Raw genomic sequence first — 21,286 nt, 5'->3', positions numbered from 1 at the left:
TATACATGTGCATTTTAAAAAAAGAATTTTCACTAAAAACTTAGATCACATTCACATGGAAAATACAGACTCATTAAAAACAGTCCAATTTCAAAATAGGCTTGTGTCATTAAGGAGTCTAAAAAAGTAGTCAAGGGTTTGACAGTTCTCAAACCACCTCAGTTTAAGACAAAACACTCAGCTCTGGAAGGCAGGTGTGCCTTGGGAGTACCTTTTCCTCCAGACTCACTGGCTGCCACTGTCATCTTCTCCGCCTTATCACCTGTGTCATTTTAAACGTTTAACAGCCTCTCGGCCCCCACCAAAGGACAAAGAGCATAATATGAAGCTCAGAGTCTCAGATTTCATGGTGGCCTCCAATTCAGGTCTGCTTTTCAAACTGAGGTGCAAGAGTGGCTAGAGCGGTGGTGGCTCACTCTTCCACAAGGGAGGGGCGGTGGCTCACCCCTCAGTCATAAGAAATGACTGTCTAGTGTTTTCCTTCCTGGCTGTAGTAGTCACCTTATTACTCCAAAGCATTCTCCTATGACTCACTCAATTTACCCTCATCCACCCCATCAGTCAGGAAGTGGTGAACAAAATGTACCAATTTTAAATGCAAAATCTTTGCCATCCAATAACCACACTATGCAAATATTGTACATTGAACACAGATACTATCACATAAAACAAAAGTGGAGGGGACTTATGATTGACCAAACAAAATATTCAGTTAACAAAATACTTTTTAAAAAAGGGCAATTGATATTTAGTTTCAACTGTTCCCTTTGGAAAAATGCGGCATATCTTGGTAATCTTCAGTATTTTGACAATTCACAATTATGAAGCAACTAAATTTAAAAAAACACATAAATCTCCAGGAAATATCTGCAGTAGTCATATTAATTCCCATATCAAAGTATCCAGACTAAAAAGTGTATTAGTCACTCAGCTGTGTCCAAACTAAACTTCTTATATATTCATCTAAACTTAAGGTTTTGAGAGAGTTCCTAAAATATAAATGTATAATAATTTACTTAGGTAATTTTCCTGTCAGAGTAAACATTAAAGATTTAGTAGTCAATATTTAGTAAGTTTATTCACTTATAATTACTATCAAAATCAAAAAAGAAAAGAACTGTATAGCTATCAAAGTAGGTTTAAAAATAATGATATTTAGATATCTTCATTTGTAATCTTCTAACTACAATGTTAGCTCTTAAAAAATATCATGAAACATGTCAACAGATAACAGAAAGGGAGAAAGTTGAATTATATGTTAAACTTTTAAAAAATATTTGTATTTAAAAGAATACTGATTCAAATGTAAAAAAAAAAAAGAATACATTTGAATCAGTTCTAATGAGGTGGATAAACCTGGAACCTATTATACAGAGTAAAGTAAGCCTGAAAGAAAAACACCAATACAGTATACTAATGCATATATATGGAATTTAGAAAGATAGTAACGATAACCCTGTATGCGAGACAGCAAAAGAGACACAGATGTACAGAACAGTCTTTTGGACTCTGGGAGAGGGAGAGGGTGGGATGATTTGGGAGAATGGCATTGAAAATAAAATAAAAGAAAAGAATACTTACTCTTTTGCCTCCCTCTAAGAGGATATATCCTGAGTTTTTCAATAATATCAACCACAATCAAGCAAGTCAGAACTAGGGAGACTGGCAGGTCAGGTAACATATCCGGCAACATATCAGTGGAACCATTAATATTCTTTTGAACCTGTTTTCAGAAGACCATTAAGAAGCATTAAATTTTTGCACTTTCTTTGTTCACAGTTCTTTGAGGAGTCTGAAAGAAGCGCTAAATTAATTATACATACATTTGCTAAAAGATTAGAAGCATGGTTTTCAGCTTTTTAGGTATTCAATCCCACAAAGTTTTGAACCATTTCTAAAGATGTCATTAGGATCCATATTAATGGAAGACAGAACTCAATCAGTTAAAGACAGAGTTAAGTAAATGTGCATTAAAATTTAATGGTAGGCTCCTGAAATAGTGGAACAAGGAATCTCTCCCAATCCAACAGCTATACAGAGCCTCTGAGAGTCCTAGCTCAAAGATGTAGGGAGACAAATATTAGAGTGTAGGGTCTTGTAAGAAGAGAGAGCTGGGTGAACCCAGCTAGGCTTTGGAGTACTTGCTTCATCAGTTTAAGGTATCCACAAAAAACCTATGGCAATATCAAGTTAACCACAGTACATTAAGAATTTTTAATACCTCTGAGGACAAGAATAAACCAAAGGTTACACCATTACCATTTCTATTCAAGACTGTACTGAAGTCCTAGCCAGTATAATGAAGCGAGAGAAAGAAACGGTGTTTAAGTATTAGGAAAAAAGAGAAGCAAAATGACATTATTCATAGACTATATGATTATAAATGGACAAATCTCCCCCAAAAGTATAAATTATTTCCTCATGCCAAAAACAGAAGTTATAAAATAAGATTTTTAAAAAGTGATACAATTTGTTACAACCTCAATAAAATTCCAACTTTTCTGTGGAAAATGATAAGCTGATTCTAAAATGAACATGGAGATTCCTTAAAAACTAGGAATAAAACCACCATATGACCCAGCAATCCCACTCCTAGGCATATACCCTGAGGAAACCAAAATTGAAAAAGATGCATGTACCCCAATGTTCACTGCAGCACTACTGACAATAGCTAGAACATGGAAGCAACCTAGATGTCCATCAACACGTGACTGGATAAAGCAGGTGAGGGACATATACACAGTGGAATATTATTCAGCCAGAAAAAGGAATGCTTTTGAGTAAGTTCTAATGAGGTGGATGAACCTACTGCCTATTACAGAGTGAAGTAAATCAGAAAGAGAAAGATAAATATTGTATACTAACATATATATATATGGAATCTAGAAAGATGGTACTGATGAATTTATTTTCAGGGCAGCAATGGAGAAACATAGAGAACATGTCCATGACTTACGGACATGGCGGGGAGAGGAAGAAGGAGAGGATGGGATGTATGGAGAGAATAATATGGAAACTTATATTACCATATGTAAAATAGATAGTCAATGGGATTGCTGTATGACTCAAGGAACTCAAACAGGGACTCTGTAACAACCTAGAGGGGTGGGATGGGGAGGAAGATGGAAGGGAGGTTCAAAAGGGAGGGGACATATGTATACCTGTGGCTGATTCATGTTGATATTTGGCAGAAAACAACAAAGTTCTGTAAAGAAATTATCTTTCAATTTTAAAAAGTGGAAAAAAAAAGAAAATACAAAGAGCAAGACATTCTAGAAGAAAGGGAAAACAGGAAGGTTTACTCTTCTGGATACAAAGAGCTGTTATAAACATGTAAGAATTAAGATATTGTAGTGTTGGCACAGGAATAGAAAAGTAGGCCGTGGAACAGAACAGAAAACTCAGAATAGACTATGGACACACACATCTGATTTATTAACTACAGAGAAATGTGACAAGGACAGACATTTTAATCAATGGTGCTCAGTCTATTAGCTATTATTTGGGGAAAAAAAAACAATCCCTTACTGCACAACACACACAAAGATTAGTTATGGGTAGATTGTGAAGTTCAAAGAGAATTTCAAAATGTTATATAGGACACTGTTTTTAGGACTTTAAGGTTCAGATTCACAATATGACAAAATTGTTTCAAACAAGTAACCGAAAGAAAATACAGCAAATAAAGTGACGCAGTGGACTATTTTAAAATTAAAAGCTCTTCTCCATCAAAATATACAATTAAGAGCATGAAGTCACAGAATGAGAAGATGTCTGCAATGCATAAAATCAACAAAGAGCCTGAAATCTGAATATATAAATAATTCCTCCAAATCAATTTTTAAAAGATAAGCAACACACTAGGGGAAAAATGGAATGAAAAACATGCTCAATCTCATTAATTATTGGGGAAATGAAATTGAAAACTATAATGAAATTCAAGAATATTCTCACCAGAATGGTTAAAATAAAAAGGCTGACAACGCAAGTGCTATTGAGGATGGGGAACACAAAGATTGCTCATTCTCTACCAGTGGAAGTCTAAATTAATGTAATCTCTTTGAAAAACTGACACTGTTAGTTATAATTAAGTACTTGAACATCTCGTGATCCATCAATTCTACTCCTGCACATTTAACCAACCCGAACGCTTATATATGGCAAAAAGACACATGTTTAAGGATGTTCACAGCAGCAAAAACTGGAAACTGAAATGACCATCAAGAGTATAACTGATGGGAGTTCCCTGGTAGCCAAGTGGTTAGGATTCCAGACTTTCACTGCTACAGTGCAGGTTCAGTCCCTGGGCAGGGAACCAGGATCCCACCAGCCAGTTGGCATGGCCAGAAAATAAAATAGCATAGAGTTGAACTGAAAGAGTGTGATATGTTTGTAAAATGAAATACTGTACAGGAATAAAAAATGAATATGAATGAACTACATCTAAACAGAAAAACAAGAATAGCCCATATTTTGAATAAAAGATGCAAAGACAGAAAGATCATAGATAGACAGACAACAATTTGATTTCCTTTTATAAAGCTTTCAAAAACAGATCAGCTAACCTGTGATATTAGAAGTAAGGCAGAAGTGACCTTTGGGATAAAGGAAAGGTAGCCAACAGAGATGGCCTGTAGGGGGCTGGCAAAGTGTTGGTTTTTTTTTTTGAACTGAGTAAGGAGAAAAGGAAAGATAAGAGCATCTGAATGCAGAGTTCCAAAGAATAGCAAGGAGAAATAAGAAAGCCTTCTTCAGCGATCAATGCAAAGAAATAGAGGAAAACAACAGAATGGGAAAGACTAGCGATCTCTTCAAGAAAATTAGAGATACCAAGGGAACATTTCATGCAAAGATGGGCTCGATAAAGGATGGAAATGGTATGGACCTAACAGAAGCAGAAGATATTAAGAAGAGGTGGCAAGAATACACAGAAGAACTGCACAAAAAAGATCTTCACGACCTGGATAATCACGATGGTGTGATCACTCATCTAGAGCCAGACATCCTGGAATGTGAAGTCAAGTGGGCCTTAGAAAGCATCACTACGAACAAAGCTAGTGGAGGTGATGGAATTCCAGTTGAGCTCTTTCAAATCCTGGAAGATGATGCTGTGAAAGTGCTGCACTCAATAGGCCAGCAAATTTGGAAAACTCAGTAGTGGCCACAGGACTGCAAAAGGTCAGTTTTCATTCCAATCCCAAAGAAAGGCAACGCCAAAGAATGCTGAAACTACTGAACAATTGCACTCATCTCACATGCTAGTAAAGTCATGCTCAAAATTCTCCAAGCCAGGCTTCAGCAATACATGAACCGTGAACTTCCAGATGTTCAAGCTGCTTTTAGAAAAGGCAGAGGAACCAGAGATCAAATTGCCAACATCCGCTGGATCATGGAAAAAGCAAGGGAGTTCCAGAAAAACATCTATTTCTGCTTTATTGACTATGCCAAAGCCTTTGACTGTGTGGATCACAATAAACTGTGGAAAATTCTGAGAGAGATGGGAATACTAGACCACCTGACCTGCCTCTTGAGAAATCTGTATGCAGGTCAGGAAGCAACAGTTAGAACTGGACATGGAACAACAGACTGGTTCCAAATAGGAAAAGGAGTACGTCAAGGCTGTATATTGTCACCCTGCTTATTTAACTTCTATGCAGAGTACATCATGAGAAACGCTGGGCTGGAAGAAACACAAGCTGGAGTCAAGATTGCCGGGAGAAGTATCAATAACCTCAGATATGCAGATGACACCACCCTTATGGCAGAAGGTGAATAGGAACTAAAAAGCCTCTTGATGAAAGTGAAAGAGGAGAGTGAAAAAGTTGGCTTAAAGCTCAACATTCAGAAAACGAAGATCATGGCATCTGGACCCATCACTTCATGGGAAATAGATGGGGAAACAGTGGAAACAGTGTCAGACTTTATTTTGGGGGGCTCCAAAATCACTGCAGGTGGTGATTGCAGCCATGAAATTAAAAGATGCTTACTCCTTGGAAGGAAAGTTATGACCAACCTAGACAGCATATTCAAAAGCAGAGACATTACTTTGCCAACTAAGCTCCGTCTAGTCAAGGCTATGGTTTTTCCTGTGGTCATGTATGGATGTGAGAGTTGGACTGTGAAGAAGGCTGAGCACCGAAGAATTGATGCTTTTGAACTGTGGTGTTGGTGAAGACTCTTGAGAGTCCCTTGGACTGCAAGGAGATCCAACCAGTCCATTCTGAAGGAGATCAGCCCTGGGACTTCTTTGGAAGGAATGATGCTAAAGCTGAAACTCCAGTACTTTGGCCACCTCATGTGAAGAGTTGACTCACTGGAAAAGACTCTGATGCTGGGAGGGATTGGGGGCAGGAGGAGAAGGGGACGACAGAGGGTGAGATGACTGGATGGCATCACTGACTTGATGGACGTGAGTCTGAGTGAGCTCTGGGAGTTGGTGATGGACAGGGAGGCCTGGCGTGCTGCGATTCATGGGGTCGCAAAGAGTCAGACACGACTGAGCAACTGAACTGAACTGAATGTTTCCATACTACTTTGTAGTATTCCATTAATATTGTCTATATTGTGTTAATTTTTCTGTTTGTGTGTTACACCTCAGTGAAAAATAAGAAAAAAGTAAACAAAAATATGCAACAATGGGTGAAACATAATGAGAAAGTTTGCCCAAAAGAGCAAACCATAGATAGTGCATCACTGTGACAGTAGTGTTCCTTGAAAGGTCATACCCTGAATTTCTGAAGCTCATAGGAACCTCCCAAGTGCTTTACAAGGTCACTGGTGGGGAAGGAAGATAAAATGACAAATCAAGATTAAAATATTTACGTGTTGCCGTTTGACGCAAAGTCCATCTCTGTAGCCTTCTGAGGATATTCTGTATGTTCATATATTGTCCTAATGCTGCATCTAGGACCCGTTCCAAAGTCATGTAATTTCTAATGATGTCATCCATTACCTGGTATACATCTCTCTCATAGCACTAAGCAGACCTACTCTTACTGCCTGTTTTTTTGCTTTCTACCATCAGTTAAAAAATTACTGAGGGCTGTGCAGGTGTGCTGTCGCTTCAGTTGTGTCCAACTCTTTGTGACCCCATGGACTGTAGCCCACCAGGCTCCTCTGCCCATGGAATTCTCCAGGCAAGAATACTGGAGTGGGTTACCATTCCCTTCTCCAGGGGATCTACCTGACCCAGAGATCAAACCCACGTCTCCTGAGGCTTCTGCATTGAAGGCAGATTCTTTACTGCTGAGCCACCAGGGAAGCTCACTGAAGGCTGCTGCTGCTGCTGCTGCTAAGTCGCTTCAGTCATGTCCGACTCTGTGCAACCCCACAGACGGCAGCCCACCAGGCTCCGCCGTCCCTGGGATTCTCCAGGCAAGAACACTGGAGTGGGTTGCCATTTCCTTCTCCAATGCATGTAAGTGAAAAGTGGAAGTGAAGTCACTGAGTCATGTCCAACTCTCAGCAACGCCATGGACTACAGCCCACCAGGCTCCTCCATCCACGGGATTTTCCAGGCAAGAGTACTAGAGTGGGGTGCCATTGCCTTCTCCGCGCTGAAGGCTAGAGACTCAAATTTTCTGAGTGCCCTATCCTCAGGATCTAATTTCATGTAATATGCACTTAGTGACAATCTACTCAACATGTAAATAAAAATTTTATTAATAAGTTAAAAAATTACATCTTTCAAGCACCTTATAAATAATAAGATCAGCAGGGCATTCTGCTTTTTTTTAAATATAAATTTATTTATTTTAATTGGAGGCTAATTACTTTACAATATTGTATTGGTTTTGCCATACATCAATATGGATCCACCACGGGTGTACACGTGTTCCCCATCCTGAGGGCATTCTGCTTTGAATTACTATCTGGGTAATAAGAGTTCTCACAGCCTGAAAGTTGTATCTATAATATTCCTATTCTGCAGACACCCATCCATCAGAGTCTCTTGGGAGCTGCCTTTGGTTGAAACATAAATTCAAATTTATTTTCAAATAAACATCACATGCAAATTATTTGGCAACAGATATCTTATCAAAGGTCTTATGTGAGTGGCTGTTTGCTGAGATACTGTTTTATTCTCTTAGAACCAAGAACACTCATGAAAAATATCAGGTTAGAAGAAATAAAATGTGGATCTGCTCTCAAATTCCTTGCTTGTTTATTATTTTCAAGTGATATTCCTTTCTCCCCACCCCACTACACAAACACAGTAGCTTTTTAAAAATTGGCTTAGACCTTCCTCCACAATCACAGAGATAACAATGATCTAAGACTGGAGAAAATCAACTTTAAGAAACTTGTTGGGCATACCATTCTGTGAAATTTTAAGAACAGGGGGACATTCTAAAATCTCAAAATCTTACAGGCAGAAGAAATCAAAATTCCATACCTCAGTCACTGCTATAGAAAAGCTGAAGCTGGGAAGCGTGGTGAGTACTACACACATCATCATAACAGGTCTCCTAGCAAAGGAGAAAAAATAAGCAAAAGCAATAATGTACAAGATCAACAGTTCCTGTTACATTTTGCCAATTGTGCAGTTCTTGCACTCCTTTATAGTTTTTCTAAGAAGCCACTGCTTCCCTATTTCCATTTCCCAAATGTTTGAGTATGGCAAAGGGGAACACACAAAAAGCCAGGATGTTTTTTTAGAATAAGAGGGTGAAAGGTTTCCAAATAACTAACAAACCATCAATGGCTAAAAGCATCACAGTGCAAGACAAATGACGTTCAGTATTTTCATAATTCATTCATTAGAGTCCTGTCCAACACGTCAGGCTCTCGTGACCAGTTGAAAATAAAAGAACAGCATGACTCTCTCTAGGGATACATCGTTTTTCATATTTGTTTTTGGACCACCTTTTAAGCCTTGCCTGGAGAATTCCATGGACAGATCATGTGGTCACAAAGAGTCGGACACAACTGAGTGACTAACACTTTCACTTTTTAAGCCTTGCATGATCAAGCAATCAAACAGTTATTGAGATATAACATATAAATATTTTATGACAGAGAATTAACACATATATTTAGCATTATCAGTTTACAGGAAGATACTGTAAAATACACTCAAATTTTTCTATAATGAACTATTTACCTCCTCTCTCCTTAGTTAAATATATACTAATTACGTTTATAGGATAGTGTCTGTTTAAGCACACAGTATTGGAGTCTTTCAGAAGACTAAGAATTTCTGCCTGCTATGTCCCTCTACTCCAGCCTCATCCTAGACTTTCTAGGTATAGACATAAGGTAGGGGTGAGATAGCCCAACTCTTATAGACAGACCCAGATCAACCTGCTAAAACCAGAGGTATGATGAAATTTTAAAATTGGTAGCTTTGCCTCTTTCTCTGAGCCCAGATGGAGATTCATGAAGCACTCAGCTCTCTGAGGCTGGCAAGGGCATTCACAGAGTCCTCTTCTCAGCTTCACCTTTCAGAGTACCTCTGGAATTATTCCGGCACCTCTTCTTTATCTGTGTATTTGCCTTGACTATCTCGGCCAATCCCATCATTTAAACATCACCCACTCGCCCAGGACTTGCAAACAGATTCTAGAATATATACTATGGCCTCTGTCCTGACCTTTGGAGTTGGACACCCACCCATCTATTTGGTACCTCCATTGGATGTCTAATAGACAACTCAGGCTTAACAGGCCTGAAAAGGAACCCATACTCATTCCAGTCATCATCCAATCCTGCATGATTTACTGCCAAAGTGCATTTCAAATCATCGTCCGCTAACACAGTAGCTCACCCACTGTCATCTCTTATCTGCAGTGCTTCGTAACCAGTTTCCTGTTAGTGTTTCTATTCTTGCCAAGCAATATTTTTCCCATAAAGCAAACGTCTAATTTTGTAAATGTAACACACATCTTAATACTCAGCTCAAAATCACCAGGGCTGGGAGGAGTGGGGAATGGGGAGTTAATGTTCAATGGCTATAGAGCTTCAGTTTTTCCAGATGAAGAAGTTTCTGTGGATGGATGGGTAGCACACCAGTGTGGATGTACTTAATGCCCATGAGCTAGCTCTACATTTAAAAATCATTAAGATGGTAAGTTTTATGATAGGTGTATTTTACCACAAAATATATTTATTTGTGGATTTAATGAATTTTCTAAAAATCTCCAGTGGATAAGTAATTAAAATCAAATGGAAACCTAACACCACTGTCTACATGTTCTCCATGAGGTGGTTTCTCTTATTTCTTTTACTCTCTTCACTTAGAATGATCTGCCCCTTCCCCAACATCCACTTACCTATACTAATAACTTCTAATAACATACTAATAACATTTTCTTATTCTGTGATCATACCAACCTTGCCCCATCTGCCAGATTTACACTGGTTATTCTTTTCTGACAGGGAGTCTCTGGATGATAGACCTAGTCTAGATCATAGATCTTTCATGTCTAACTCCAAGGTAAGTTCCGTGGGAAAAGGTACCTTATCTGAGTTGTCCATTACTTTATCTCCAGCATTTAGAACAATATTTCCAAACCATTTTTATACAGTAAACTTTCTGGCAATCTTGTGAATCCTATGGACCCTTCTCAGAATTTTCAAGTGCATAAAATACATAGACTTCTACAACAAAGTAATGAGGCTGAAAGGCAGTTATCCACAATCTTTTAAAATTTTGATTTAGTAATTTACAGACCTCAGGGTAGGAAATGGCAACCCGCTCCAGTATTCTTTTCTGGAAAATTCCATGGACAGAGGAGCCTGGCAGGCTATAGTCCATGGGGCTGCAAAGAGTCAGACACAACTAAGCAACTGAGCACACAGGCACACCTAGCTAACGCTGACTCCTTGGAAGGAAAGTTATGACCAACCTAGACAGCATATTAAAAAGCAAAGACATTACTTTACCAACAAAGGTCCGTCTGGTCAAGGCTATGGTTTTTCCAGTGGTCATGCATGGATGTGAGATTTGGACTGTGAAGAAAGCTGAGCGCTGAAGAATTGATGCTTTTGAACTGTGGTGTTGGAGAAGACTCTTGAGAGTCCCATGGACTGCAAGGAGATCCAACCAGTCCATCCTAAAGGAGACTAGTCCTGGGTGTTCATTGGAAGGACTGATGCTGAGGCTGAAACTCCAATACTTTGGGTACCTCATGTGAAGAGTTGACTCATTAGAAAAGACCTTGATGCTGGGAAGGATTGGGGGCAGGAGGAGAGGGGGACAACAGAGGATGAGATGGCTGGATGGCATCACTGACTCGATGCACATGAGTTTGGGTGAACTCTGGGAGTTGGTGATGTACAGGGAGGCCTGGCATGCTGCGATTCATGGGGTCGCAAAGAGTCGGACACGACTGAACTGAACTGAACTGAACTGAAAAACATATTGTCTTATTTTCTTTGACAAACTCATATTCATATTGCTAAAGATGCAGAAAAGATGAGAGAGCACATTCCTGAGAAAACAATTAGGTTGTGGCTTGTGAATCCAATCAACAATCTCAGCAGAAACACTAACAGATTGCACTGAAGGGTGACAGAGACAGGACAAAATGAAGAAAGGCTGTGAGACTTCCAGGATACGATAGGCAGGAAATGGGCGAATACAGAGCCGTGCCGTGCCATGCGTGCATGCTCAGTTCTGTTCAGTTCCTTGAGACCCCACAGACGGTAGCCCACCAGGCTCCTCTGACCATGAGATTTCCCAGGCAAGAATACTGGAGTGGGTTGCCCTTCCCTTCTCCAGGGGATCTTACTGACCCAGGGATTGAATCCACATCTCCTGCATCGGCAGGTGGATTCTTTACCACTGAGCCATCTGGTAAGCCCAATACAGAGCCATCTGGCTGCAAAGATGTACCATCATTAAGAAAAGGAAAGAATGACTCTGATGATGCCACAGAGGCCAGGGAAGCTTCCACTTCTACCATGGGCCCAGGGGTTCCCTCCTCAGATGCAGAGAGCAGGCCTGCTACCCGTGGCCCAGAGGGTGGAACCCTTACTCTGATAGGTCCAGAGGACAGAGCGTCCACACACACAGATTGGTTTTCAAGCCTTAACCCTTAGAACTGCTTTCTAAAACCAACATACATGTTTTGCTGCATTTCGCATTACTGTGCTCTGTAATAAATTGAAGGTCTGTAGTATCATGGAGAGTACACACAGACATTAACAAGTCAGCTAGCATCCCAAGGAGACATCACAGAGAGTAAAAGGTCCAAGAAAGCACAGGACGCAGAGAATAACTGATGGGACTTGGACACTGGAGAAAACTTCTTAGCAGACTAAATGGGATGTGGTTGAAATAGCTGTGATGATTCCATCTTCAAATATTTGAAAAGCTTCAGTATAGACACAGTGAGCTCAGACAGGAAGTCACCCTTAGAGACACAATGTGGAGAGCTGTTATCACACAAGTGACAGTTTATGAGAGCCGACGAGAGAGCTTGAAAAGCAATAAAAGGGGACATATGTATTCGTATAGCTGAATCACTTCGCTATACACCTGAAAATAACAGAACACTGTAAATCAACTATACTCCAATAATTTTTTTTTTTTTAAAAAGGAAGAAAAAAGTGTCATGCTACTGAGAGTGACCATTACATGTGGCTAATTCATTGCTGGTAGCCATGCCAGCATAATTTCATAACAAGGACAGTACTCTGAAATTGGTGAGTGTTGAATCACTGAAAATTGGCTGATTGACTGACTGAAGCAAAAATTTTCTTTTTCTTCTTCTTTTTAAAAAATCTTTTAGCCCCACCATGCAGCATCTGGGATGTTAGTTCCCCAACCAGGGATTGAATATGAATATGGGCTCCCTGTGGTTACAGCATGGAGTCCAAACCACTGGACAGGGTATCCCAGAAGCCAAACTTTTCTATTCAAATTAAAATATGCAACCTCCAAATTAAAATGCTTGACATATAAAAAAGAAAAGCAATAAAAAGAGAAAATCAGGGGGCAATGGTTAGGACTCCCAGCCATGGCCACATTCATTGGCATCTAAGGCAAGGCATAGGATGTGACATCTACAAAGAAGATGGGACGGAAGCTACACATGGCAAAGTTTATTTCAATACAAGGACATAAGGAAGACTATTCTCATAATTGCTTCCTAGGTGCCACTAATGGTAAAGAATATGCCTGCCAATGCAGGAGATGCAGGAGATGCAAGAGATGTGGGTTCAATCCTTGGGTCAGGAAGATCCTCAGGAGAAGGAAATAGCAACCTACTTTAGTATTCTTGCCTGGAAAATTCCAAGGGCAGTGGAGCCTGGTGGGATACAGTCTATGGGGCCCAAAGAGTTGGATACAACTGAGCGAGTGAGCACAACACAACACATTCTCATAATTAGAGACACAAAAAGTCATGAAGCTCCTTTAAAATCAGAGGCAGACTGTCTGTATTGTGAGAAATAGGTGATAGATGGACACTAAGGTGTCTTCAGCTTTCAGATGATTCCAACACTGAATTCTAAAAGCAAGGGGAAGAGTAGAGTTTTAGAGGTGGAACTGAAATGCAGGCAACATTTTTCAAGGTTATTACTCTGTCAACAAGGACATGGAGGGGATGAGAGGGACAGAGAGGCAAAAGGCAAGGACAGCTGTTGGTGAAGGTCTCCAGAGCCCCAGGAGTTTCATAAAACTCTCTCTGTGCCTCCTTGAGCAAAAGCGATCAGAACAAGGGATCTGACGCTGGACGTGAATAGATCAAAAGTTGGTGAGCCATGCCAGAGACTCAAGTGCACAGTGGCCCTGGAAATCAGTGCCCGACTGGGGTGAGGAAAACAGTCATGAGAACAAGATGCTGAGTCGATAGAGATGAAAGAGGAAGAACTCATGGAATCTGGTGACTGACTGCATATGCAGGAGAGAAAAGCAAAAGTGAATCCACTCCTGCTGACTGACTGGAGGTGGGACAAGCAGAGAAAGCCTCAGTCTTGAGGTTTTCAGAAGATGACAGACAGACTGAGAGAAAGAGGGTTCTCTGGGAAGAAGTAACTGTTAAATACCACTTGCTATCTCCTGGCAATTCACCCATGACCTTCTCGGAGGTGCTGGAAAGAGTGAGCTCTGCCTCCTTGGGTGAGCTGGTCACTCGTGCGTGTTGCTGCGCACCATTAAGGCGCTCAGACTCGAGACAAATGGGGTCGGTCTTGACTCCCTACTCACTGGCCAGGTGGTCTTTTAACCTCTGTGCCCCAATTTCCTCACTCATAAAATGAACACTGTAAAGGTTCTTCTTCATAAAAGAGAATTAACTAAAATAACACAGGCAGTGTGTTTACAACTCTTCTTGGTACATAGTAATTGTTCAATCAATATTTACTCTTATTTTACTATGATGACAACTAGAACTATTGCTGCTATGACCCCCACTGCCACCAGAAATAAATCAACATCAAATTTTGCAGCGTAAGTTAAGGATGTCCACAAAGGAAAATGTTCCAATTGGAGTCTTTCCAACTTGGCACTGCCCAGGATGGTCGACATGTCATAGTCTGAGGCAGGGGTCCCCAACCTCCAGGATCTAATGTCTGATGATCTGAGGTGGAGCTGATATAATAATAGAAATAAAGTGTACAATAAATGTAATGTGCTTGAGTCATCACAAAACCATACCCCACCATCCTAGTCCATGGAAAAATTGTCTTCCATGAAACCGGTCCCTGGTGCCACAAAGGTTGGGGATGGCTGACTAAAGGAATCATACACTCTGCAAGACTCGATAAATTCCTAAAATATCACCCAATCCAGTCTGGGAACCCCCAAAAGTCTTCTAGGATTATCCTTCCCCAAGGCACCCTTTCCGATGAAATCTACTTCAGTTCCAGGTTAGTTTGTAGCTCAACGGTTTCACCCATTCACTGATTGGTCTATAGCTCAATGGTTTCACCCATTCCATGATATCCTAGGCAAAGTTTCCTCTTATTTACTGGGATATAAAATTTGGGGTGGATATAAATAGTTTTTCTTCTTTTCCTCAAACCATGTCCCTAGTTTATTATAAATTATGACAGGCATCCCTAAAAAGAACAGTCACTCCAAAAGAATGAGGAAGTGTTTAACAAGAGTAAAAGGAAGAACACTGGATTAAAGTTCAGACTTCTGTCGGTTAAGAGTGTGTCCTAAAGTTTCTGACCTTGTTTCCTCCCTTATAAAATGACAATTATATCCATTCCCTCAACTTTACAACACTGAGTGCAGGCCAAATGAGAACATGAAATGTAAAATCACACCCTAGTATAGAACAGTCTGGTGGTTGCCAAGAGGGAGAGGACTGGGGGAGGACTGAATCGGGAACATGGCATTAGCAGCTGCAAACTGCCATATACAGTATGCACAAACAACAAGGTCCTGCTGTATGCCACAAGGAACTGTATTCAATATCCTGAGATAGAGACTTCCCTAGTGGTCCAGTGGCTAAGACGCCACACTCTCAGTGCAGGGGGCCCAGGTTGGATCCCTGGACAGGAAACTAGATCCTGCATGCTGCAATAATAGAAAGATTTCACATGCCAGAACTAAGACCTGGCAGAGCCAAATTAAATAAAATATATATCCTGAAACAAACCATAATGGAAAAGAATATAAAAATGTGTATGTATATATATATATATATATATATATATATATATATATACATATATATACACACACACATATAATTGAATCACTTTGCTGTACAGCAGAAATTAACACAATATTATAAATCAACCATGAAAAGTGAAAATGTTAGTCACTCAGTCATGTTCAACTCTTTGCAACCCTATGGACTTTAGCCCCCCAGGCTCTTCTGTCCATGGAATTCTCCAGGCAAGAATACTGGAGTGGATAGTCATTCCCTTCTCCAGGGGGTCTTCCTGACCCAGAGATCGAACCCAGGTCTCCTGCATTGCAGGCAGATTCTTTACCATCTGAGCCACCATTCTTCAAGTCTAAAAAATAAGTGGAATCATGCTATGTATAGAATAGAATCACAAAATATAAGATATTCATCATTTCACTCTATTGACCTTCACTACTCTCAAAGGATAAAAGAAACTGAGAAGATTCTCTGGATACACAGAGTATCACTTCTAGAATTTTCTTCAGTTTTATCATCACTTCTCAGAGTCATTCGGAGGATTAAACCAGATCATGTTTTCAATGGATACTAAATTCAGCCTGAGATAATAACACTAACATTCACCAGGTCCTTACCATGTGCTAGGCATTGTGCTCAGAAGTTTTCATGCATAATCTTACTCAATTTCTTAAAACAACCCAATGAAGAAACTAGGTTGTCCCCATTTTGCTCATAAGAAAACTAAAACTTAAAGAATTTAAAGGATGATCTCACAATCAGGGCCGATGCTGGAATTTCAATTCAGGTCTGCACCCCTCAGCCACAATGTCAGGAATTCACTAGCTGGATGACTCACTCTCTCCTGAATACCAGCCACATAGGATCCGTGGCACCAGTGTGGATGTACAGAGAGATTCTCAAATGGGCCCACCAACAATGTAGCTGTGAAAGCTAAGAATCTATGAGCTCTCACATAAACACCTATTTAAGTATCCTTCAAAAATAATTCATACTTTCAATTCCTACTTTCTGTAATAGCAATTATTTTTGCATCATCTTCCTCTAGAAATCAAGTTATATGACACACACTGTATTACCGCACATATTAAAATATTCTATACACATTTTGGGGGATCACATATAATATCCAAATATATATCTTTAGGGAAGATGTATCGTAATGACACTAGAAAAACTGCATTTCTTTTAAACATACTTAGCATTCAAAGTCAGAAAGAACATTTTAAAAGTTGCATAAGGTGGAAGAAACAGCAGAGAATCAGACCACACTGGCCTCACAAATTCCAGTTCCACCAGTTATAAACTTATATCACTAGCCAAAGTTAATCACTTCTTCAAGTTTCCATATCTTCATCTATACAACAAGACTATTAGTGGATACCTCACTGGCATAAAGTCTAACAGTATGGAATGTGTAAGGTTCCTTGAATAGTACTCAGTAACAATTTCTTCTTTTCTAGGCCAGTAAGCGATAACAATGGCTCGTAAAAGAGGTCATGCAGGGAACAGTTTCACTGAAATCATAGATAACATGCCATCCACCTAAAACTATTTAGAATACTTATGACCAACCACACCCACAAACAGAAATAAAAGACTGGAAGAGTATTTTCCAAAAGGAATCACTGAAAGATGTAATTATTGTGACAGCCCAAGACCACTTAGCACAAAGGAAGTAGCTGGACCAGATGTACACACAAAAACAACAAACAAACAAAAACACAGACCCTAAGGAGTAGAAAGACTGCTCCTTCTTTCCTTTCAATGGCCCCCAGAGACTGGGACCTCACCCTTCAAAGAAGCAGTTTAGGGCAGTGGTTAGAAGGACCAACCACAGAATCAGACGGACCTGGGTCCAAACTACAGTCTTTCCACTCACTTGTCAGCTGACCATATAAGTTTCTTAACCTCTCCAATCTTCAGTTTTCTCTTGGGAATAATAAACTCAAAAAAACAACATACTTCACAAGGTGGTATGCAATGAAATGAAACTGATAAGTTCATTTTATAGTACATAATAAGTAAAGAAGTAGTTATAGCTTAATAATAATATATATTAAATACATTATTTTAAAATAATAATATTTTTTCAAGTTTTTTAGGTGGACCATTTTCAATGTCTTTATTGAATTTGTTACCATATTGCTTCTGTTTTATGTTTTGGCTTTTTGACCATGAGGCATGTGGGATCTTAGCTCCCACATAATAATAATAAGCAATATGGGAAGGTTTCCCGCCTAAATGATATTCAGACCTAAAAGGTCCTAGGGATTAAGCCAATGCAGAAAAAGATCAGAGAGCACCTTCCTGGGCTGGTGTGGCCAGCTTCCTACTGGTTTACTCATGTTGTCATTTAGACCCTCCTTATCCCCTCAAACACTTCCTGGCCTGGTCAGGAGTCTTGAACAGTTGAAGCAACTCCTAGCAGATATGAGGGGTGGAGGGCCCAGCTCAGCTTAGTTGATCTTGAGGATTTGGGTCAAGGGTTGGAAAACACCTAAACCCCACTGATGAAAGCACTGCCAACCACATGATTTATTTTCAGAAACCACTCAGGACATCTGTCCTCCAGGAACTGAAAGTCTCCTAGTGGGTTAGGGGATGACATCAAGTATCAGGCACTAACAAGTAGGTCCTGGGCCCCACCCTCCCTGACCATACTCTCCCTACAGTGTTTCTCACTATACAGCTGTATAGCTGTATCTATTATTTTTACATTTCTGTACTTGCTTGAATTAAAATTCCCAGTTCCTTGTTTTTCAAATGTATTCTATGTATCTCAGATGACAAGAACCAGATCTGAAGATTTAAAAGGAAAAATACATTAGGACCAGAGATTATTTGTTCTCAATACATTTACATGGATCAATATAGTCATTAACCTATGAGTTCAATCCTTATTAAGCCATGATTTATTTAAAATATTTCTGTATTATTATTTGAATACTTACCCTTCTCACCACCAAGGTAACAGAATTTATCAACACAATCAAAGTATTATTATTTTTTTAATCTAAATAAAGGAACCAGTTTGCTTAAAAATTTTAGTTGGTTAATGATCAAAGGATGCCTTAGAGTTACAAAACATTGCAAGGTAAACATTTAGACATTACTTTCAGCTTTAGACATTACTTTCAGCTTTATACAACAGAAAAATTCTATATTAGAATCTTATGATTATGATTTCTGTAAATTAACTATGATAACTTTGTGCACTTTAGTGTACAGAGGATTTAGTACAAAAACAATCACTACTCAGAGTATCAGAGTCTTAGGAATACATGTAAATTGCAATTATCAGTCAGCAAAAATATGACTCTTTAAAAAAAATATGGAAGGAGACTTTGCTGGTGGTCCAATGGTTAAGACTTTGCCTTCAAATGCAGGGGGTGTGGGTTCAATTCCTGGTCAGGGAGCTAAGATCCCATATCTCATGGCCAAAACATAAAACAGAAGCAATATTACAAAAAACTCAGAAAAGACTTTAAAAAAATATTCCACATCAAAAAAAATTTTGTAAAAATATGGAAGATACTTCCATAAACAACTATGAATACATTGATTGAAATAGTGGTTATTACTTCTCCTTAATCTAACATTACACACCTGTGTGTTATGCTAGCATCCTTGCCCAGAGAACATGAGACAATCTCTTTGAAAGCATCCCAGGGGGTCCCTGCGAAAGAATTCTTTTTACTCACCATCCTTTGATTTTTTGGTAAAGATGACGTTTCTTGTACAAGAGAACTTTCACAGGAATCCAAATCAAGAGAGTCACTGAAGCTACATAGGCAATTGAACAGGAAACAATCAGCCAATAATGTGTTTTGTCAGGCGGACGCCTCGTGGTGGAATAGGCAACAGCAAACTGTTCCATTATCACTAACGTGGGGACACAGAAAGCAGTAAACTCAAGCAGCTCAAACACCAGCAGCTTGATTAGTTTTCCCGAAGCCATCCTGGAAGGCTGAGCACCCGGGGACCACACTCTCCTCCTCTGACTGTGAACAGCATATGGACGCACAGATACTGAACTGGAGTCAAGTTCCTTGTACTCGAATCACTCACCAGTGACTTTATTCTTTTATTGACCCTCATATGGTTCAGTGATCTTCCAACTTAACAACCGAGGTCTCTTAAAGAAACAGAGCCGTCATGGAAGTGATCACTTAATGTGTTTGCAGATCCGTTACTAGAAGTCAAATGAATTTCACAATATGCTTCAGAGCATCAGTAAAAGTGAGGTCTTTTAATGTAGTCTTTATTGTGAATTTGAGCACAAGAAAATGTTTATTTAATATTTAACACTTGTTAAGTAGAACCATTGCAATAATACAATTTTAGTTTAAAAAGAAGAAAAGACATAATCCAACCCCTTATTTTTATAACTGAGCAGATCCAGGCAAAGAGAAATACTCAAAGCTTGAGTATTTGTCTAAGAGAGTGACTTCTCATTTATCTTCAAAGTGCATGAAAAGGGAGTTTGGATTCACTTTGCCAATTTCCCAACCAGACTTCTTCCTGGTACTTGAAGTATTTATTTGTTCTTGCACATTAATTGCTATGCAACACAGATTAACGTTATTTTTATTTTGCAGGTCAGGAAACTAACAATGATATGAGAAACCTGTTATCAGGATCAATACATGTAGAGTTATCTATATCTAGTCTAAAAGCATATCCAATATTTAAAAGACAATTGTCCCCATGAATATCTTTCCTTCGCACAAGCCACTTTTGAGCAGCTGCGATCAGCATTCCACTGGGTGTGGGGTGGTTCAATATACGTGTGACAAAGGGTCCTTCCCTGCAAACCCTCACAATCCATAGAGGAAACAAACCTACGGGCAACAAAAAATAACGAGTCAGAAGTATAACCTAAATGCCATGATACAACAGGGGAGAGCTTCCTCTTTGGTTTTGGGAAGGGGAGGGAAAGATAATGATGATGTGAGCAGATGGTGGGTGTTGGGGTGTCAGTGACATTTCAGAAAGAAAAAAACAACTGGGAGGGAGGCATGATGATGAAGTCTGGTGTGGCATGGCAGGACACAGGGGAGGTGATGCTAGGAAAATCAGCTGGACTCAGAACACCCACACCCCAAGAAGGATGTGTGTGTGTGTGCACATGTAAATGTGTGTGTGAAAAGGCATTTTCTAAGCAGGGGAATCAGCTGACTACTTGGAAAGGAGGGACAGTGCTGATGTGAAGGCAGGGCTAGAGTGGTGTGGACCTAGAGATGGGGAAGCCACCTGGGAGCCACAGAGGAGCCTCCGCAAGACAGAGCCTTGGCTACCACAAGTGGTTCGGGGGCAATGCACCCACACAGGCTGGTCCAATCCCTCCCGTCTGCTGGCTTCCTCAGATGGCTCCCCCGTGCCTGTGTCTGAGACACGTCGTATTTCTCTTGGCTTCTGTGTCTCAAGGCCCTTTTCAGAAGGGATCCCATAGTTGCCTGGTTCTTGGGATGCACCTAGGATTCTGGGGGGGTGGCTCTGAGGATTCACACCTCCTGCCCTCCCACAGCAGGATAATCAGATACAAGGTTCCTTGAGCTGCCAGGTGATTCTCTTTGAGCTCGCAGCCACTGAAGTGTAGCAGAGGACTTCCGTGGTGGTCCAGTGGTTAAGACGCCACGCTTCCACTGCAGGGGGCACAGGTTAGATCCCTGGTTGGGGAACTGGGATCCCACATGCTGCATAGCACCACCAACAAT

At 40.0% G+C, this 21,286-nt stretch overlaps 1 protein-coding gene across 1 annotated transcript in view; it reads right to left on the bottom strand.

Annotated features, from left to right (window-relative positions):
• The window catches only part of TMEM236 (transmembrane protein 236), a 38,217-nt gene extending 18,690 nt beyond the window's left edge, over window positions 1–19,527 (bottom strand). The window contains exons 1-3 of the mRNA XM_052651367.1: window positions 19,271–19,527; window positions 8,396–8,468; window positions 1,582–1,723 (exon numbers count right to left, since the gene is read on the bottom strand). Of these exons, the coding sequence (XP_052507327.1) occupies window positions 1,582–1,723; window positions 8,396–8,468; window positions 19,271–19,527 (472 nt within the window). The remainder of the gene's footprint in view (window positions 1–1,581; window positions 1,724–8,395; window positions 8,469–19,270) is intronic.
• Window positions 19,528–21,286: the final 1,759 nt, after the last annotated feature.

This window comes from Budorcas taxicolor, chromosome 13, assembly GCF_023091745.1.
Source record: "Budorcas taxicolor isolate Tak-1 chromosome 13, Takin1.1, whole genome shotgun sequence".
Lineage (NCBI taxonomy): Eukaryota > Metazoa > Chordata > Mammalia > Artiodactyla > Bovidae > Budorcas > Budorcas taxicolor.
The sequence above is the reverse complement of the archived record's forward strand: the minus strand, read 5'-3'. Positions and strand labels throughout refer to the sequence as shown.